Source organism: Manihot esculenta, chromosome 3 (assembly GCF_001659605.2).
Source record: "Manihot esculenta cultivar AM560-2 chromosome 3, M.esculenta_v8, whole genome shotgun sequence".
Classification (NCBI taxonomy): domain Eukaryota; kingdom Viridiplantae; phylum Streptophyta; class Magnoliopsida; order Malpighiales; family Euphorbiaceae; genus Manihot; species Manihot esculenta.
The window spans coordinates 23,343,941-23,349,155 of NC_035163.2; the positions used below are offsets into that span (position 1 = coordinate 23,343,941).

Consider the following 5,215-nt stretch of genomic DNA (forward strand, 5'->3'; position numbering starts at 1 on the left):
CATTTGAGTTGGTCTGTGTTTCTCACCATGATTTGTTATTCTCCAGGTTTTAGGATCTGCTTCAACATTTTAGACCGAGAGTTGTCTAATTGTGCTTTTGAGTTGTAGATTCTACCTTTGCATGTAGGCTTTGAGGTTCCCTGTTCTCATACTAGTTGATCTATGAAGCTGAAGTGCAGTAATTCTTCTCTGTCTTAGATGATGTGCTTTGATAGCTTTTTCTTTTTTTTTCATCTGGTTTTTTTCTAGTATTGGGTCTTTTTTTCATTATCAGAATTATAGTCGGCAATTTGGAAGGTGTTATCTTGTATTTCTATAAGAAATTTCCAGATCATGAACCCATTTTTGTATTAGTAATCCAATAAAAAAATTTTGATAAATGATTTATCAATGATTGGTAAATTTTTACCAAATTCATCAGTAATATTGTGTCATTAGTAATTTCAACAATATTACCAATGGATTTCAATTTTTGGTGAATTAACAACGAAATTTTAGTAAATTTTAACGTGAATTATTTTATAAACTTATAAATTATTATTAGTAATATTAACAATTTATCAACAGATTTAAATCCTACATAAAATTTTTTAAATCAAAGATTATCAATAGGTTTTAAAATTTATTTATATTATTAACGGATCAAAATTTATTAGACTACTAATAAATTTTTTATTTCAAATAAAAGAATTAATAAATAAAAATTGAATTTTTCTCAAAATTTTTATTCAAAAATTCAATGAAAATATCTCTGGAAAAATCTTCATAACTTAAAAAATTCGTTGGTTTCTTTCAGTTACCGACAATATTCCATATTATAAATATCATATTTGATTAATAAATATTAAACATACATATATATTTAGTTATTTACCATAAATTCAATATAATATAAAAATATTTTTTTGAAAGGTATAAATATTTATATTTATATTTATATATTTATTTATACGTTTTAATTAATTTCATATATAATAATAATAATAATAATAATAATAATAATAATAATAATAATAATATTTAATTAATCAATTGAAAATATAAAATGCATCTTTTTTTTAAATCCCCTGCACTCTCGTACATAGCACTCAGGTGTACTGCTCCTTTGTTGACGAGTCATTAGCCAACTGCCCGTTTAAAGCTCCAATTCCGGCAATAACTCCACCTCGCACTCAGGTGTACTGCTCCTTTGTTGACGAGTCATTAGCCAACTGCCGTTCAAAGCTCCAATTCCGGCAATAACTCCACCTCTGTTTTGAACAGTAGAATAGAAAGCCTCTCCGTACTGAAATACACGAATCCACCCACCGTGTGAGTCACAAACGATCCATAACTCGTCCCCACCACACAGTGCCAAGCTAGTCCGTAGACCGAGTCAAACTCCTGTACTCAAAACAGTCCAAATACAGCAGTTTAATTAGACGATGACTCACCCCCAAGAGGAATATAGATACATAGATAGAGAGAGGGACGACGGACCTTCTTAAGGACTCGAGCAAGATGGGCTGGATTGGGTCTGGAAGTTGATTCAAGAAACGATCGTGCATAGCGAAAAGCATACTCTTGCATGTCGAGGGGCATATCGAATGATCTGGGCCGCACGTTTAAGCTGATTGCAATGGCAGCTAGCTTCATCAGTTCCTCCGTTGGAGACTTACCATCGGTGGCCGTCGTTGCTTCTCGCGCGAAAATTCTACGCTCAGAGGATGGCTTTTCTTTGCATCTTGTTGACAACACCAAGGAATAAGATAGAAGCGTTTCATCAGGTCTGATTGCTGTGGCAGCTAGCTTCATCAGGTCCTCTGTTCCAGACTTACCATCGGCTGCCGTCGTCGCTTCTCCTGCGACAATTCTACTCTCGGAGGATTGCTTTACATTGCATCTTTTAGCCAACTCAAGCTTTTCATCAGGTCTGATTGCAGTGGCAGCTAGCGTCATCAGGTCCTTTATAGGAAACTTACCAACGGTGGCAGTGGTTGCTTCTCCTGCGACAATTCTACTCTCAGAGGTTGTAGGCAACTCCATGGAATAAGATAGACGCGTTTCATCAGGTCTGATTGCAGTGGGAGCTAGCTTCATCAGATCCTTTGTCGGAGACTTACCAACGGTGGCCGTGGTTGCTTCTCCTGCGACAATTCTACTCTCAGAGGATTTCTTTCCATTGCTTATTGTAGACAACTCCATGGAATAAGATAGATGCGTTTCATCAGGTCTGATTGCAGTGGCAGCTAGCTTCGTGAGGTCCTTTGTCGGAGACTTACCAACGGTTGCCGTCGTTGGTTCTCGTGGGACAATTCTTCTCTCAGAGGATCGATTTACATTGCATATTGTAGACAACTCCATGGAATAAGATAGATGCATTTCATCAGGTCTGATTGCAGTGGCAGCTAGCTTCATCAGGTCCTTTGTCGGAGACTTACCAACGGTGGCCGTCGTTGGTTCTCGTGGGACAATTCTTCTCTCAGAGGATCGCTTTACATTGCATATTGTAGACAACTCCATGGAATAAGATAGAAGCGTTTCTCTGAAAAATTGTACTTACATAGAGGTTGGAGAATTCACGAAACGCCTCTTCATCTTGATTCTTGACTGCTACGAACACTGATGTTCAATTTGTTTTAGGAGCACCCACCAATAGCATTTGTACAAGTTTTATACGTTGAGGTGTTTTGCTTATCGTGATTGGACAGTCCTTTCACGTGTGAATGTTATAAAATGTGGCTGTAGTCTATGCCGCTACATTGATGGTCTGGGAAGAATAGTGGAGCACACTGTACTGACACGAGGAAAGCATGAAATTCGGCATATTTAAATAGGAAAAATTCTTACTAAACACTCGATTATTATTGTTAAGTATTAATGTCTCCATAATAATTTTTATTTATTTTATTTTTGATATATATTTAATTAAAAATAAATTCAATTATATTCTTATATATCCATTAACATTAAGTAAATTTAATTTAAAATTTTAAATCAATTAAACTCCATAATTTTATTAAGGGCCAAATAAATTCTAAATACAATATTATTTTTATAATTTAAAATATCAAAAATTTAGTATTTTAATTATCATAAAAATTTGAAAATATATATAAAATTACAAAAATAAAGTTTTATTATATAAAAATATTTTTATTATTAAAAAATAATATTATATTATTAGAAAGATAATATTATATTATTAGAAAGATAAAAATACAGGGACTTAATTAGACTTATATTCATATTCAATTATATCTATATTAAAAATAATAAATTTTATTAAATGTTAAAAAATAAAATAAAATAATAATAATTAATTTATATTATATTATAATATAAAAAAGAAGAAGAATAATTTTAAAACTATTAAATAAGAAAAAATAAATAAAAATTATAAAACAGAGGAAGCATTATATTTTTATAAATGAACCTATCATAATTTTAATATATATCACAATTTAATTAATTGAATGTATAAAATTTTTCATCTAAATGATTTTTTTTTCTGCAATTAAATTTTAATATAATAAAAAATTGATTGTATTATTTTATTACAATATAACTTTAATACGATAGACAATTTATGCTAAAGGATTCAAGTTTAAGAGTTATAATATTAAAATATATATATTTTTAATCAAATATATATCTAGTTCACTAGATTAAAAGTAAATCTTATCTGCATATGGTCGGCTCATAAAAAATAAGATATGTTTAATAAATATATACTTTATTTATAAATATAGATTTTAATTTATATGACATATGCAAAAACTAATTCTAATATCCATTTATTAAAATATCTTATTTTTAATTTATAAAGGTATGTATTTTTATTAAGATTTTAGATATTTTTTTAAATTAATTTTTAAATAAATTTAATTTAATTTAAATTTTATAAATAACTCTAATATAGTTCTGAGTGTGAAGAGATTGTATTAAATTTTATATCGATTTAACGTTTAGATGAATTCCAGTATGGTTATCTCATTTAGTCTAAATGAGTAATTTAATTTTAGTTTTTTAAATGGTTTTTTAAATTTTTTTTTTTATTTGTATCGTGCCCAACAAGCTATGAAAATACAATACTATTGTAAGGTAAAAAGAAAAATAGAATAAGAAACGAGATGAGTTAAAGAAAAGGAAAATAACAAGAGTCAAAAGTAGGTTTGAGAATGAAAAAGAATATATATTTTTTATAAACGTTGTATGGACAAAATAAAAGAAATGAGATATAAAATTTATTTATTACATGGAAAACTCACATCACCAGTAGCAATTAACTTAGAAAGAAGGCCCTAAATGTCAAAAAGGAATTCTATATATATTTATATTTTAAAAAATAATTACTTATAATACTGTATATTTAATACGTAGCAAGAAATTTATATATCTTAAATTTCTGTTTATACTAATAATAATAAGATAAAATAAAAATTGAAATGTCAGATATATTTAGTCAATTTAAATATTTTAAATTTTATTATTCTCAAATAATTATAATATATTAAAATTTACTTATAAAAACTAAAATTATAATACTATTAAAATATAACATAAAAATAAATATCCATAATATTTTTACATTATTACAATAAAGACTAAATTTAAGTGGCTGTTAAAATTAATTTTATTTTAAATTTTTACTAATTAAATTATTTATAAATTTTATTCAATTTAAAATCCTGATTTTTTTAATTTAGTTTTTATTTTATTAGAATTCAATTGGAATAATAAACGTTATTTTCGCCTTAAATATTAAAATAATAATTTAGTATGTGATATAACATTCAATAATTTTTTTAAAGTAAACTTAAAAAACATTTTCTTCCTTTTAAATTTATTTATATGAAAATAAATTAAAAAAATAAGAAAAATTTAAAAAATACATTATTTCCAGCTTATAAAGTTGAAATTTTAAAATAATAATTTTAATATGTAATGTCACATTAAATATTTTTAGAAAATTAAAAAACTAATTTTTATAAAAATTTGTTAAAAAATAACTCCATTTAATTTATTGAGAATTATAATAATCTATACTATCTATCACTCACTAATTTTATAATTTATAAATCTACCAATGGCATAATTGAGCATGAGAATAAATTTTATTACAATTAAAATAAAAATTAATGCTAAAAAAATTATACTTTTAATTTTATTATAATTATATTCTATATTTTTTGATCAATTAAATTCTAATATTTTAATATTATTCTAATTATAC

General features: G+C 26.5%; 1 protein-coding gene across 2 annotated transcripts; it reads right to left on the minus strand.

Moving 5' to 3' along the window:
• Nucleotides 1-1,004: 1,004 nt before the first annotated feature.
• LOC110610970 lies at nucleotides 1,005-2,667 on the minus strand. Of its 2 annotated transcripts, XM_021751052.2 has the most exons (3): nucleotides 1,480-2,667; nucleotides 1,249-1,383; nucleotides 1,005-1,165 (listed from the first exon to the last, which is right to left on the minus strand). In XM_021751052.2, exons 1-3 carry the CDS (start codon nucleotides 2,500-2,502, stop codon nucleotides 1,136-1,138), a joined length of 1,188 nt encoding a protein of 395 aa, XP_021606744.1. In that variant the 5' UTR covers nucleotides 2,503-2,667; the 3' UTR covers nucleotides 1,005-1,135. The 2 variants fall into 2 exon arrangements, with proteins under 2 accessions (XP_021606744.1, XP_021606743.1); XM_021751051.2 differs by having other exon boundaries at nucleotides 1,005-1,383; nucleotides 1,480-2,665.
• Nucleotides 2,668-5,215: the final 2,548 nt, after the last annotated feature.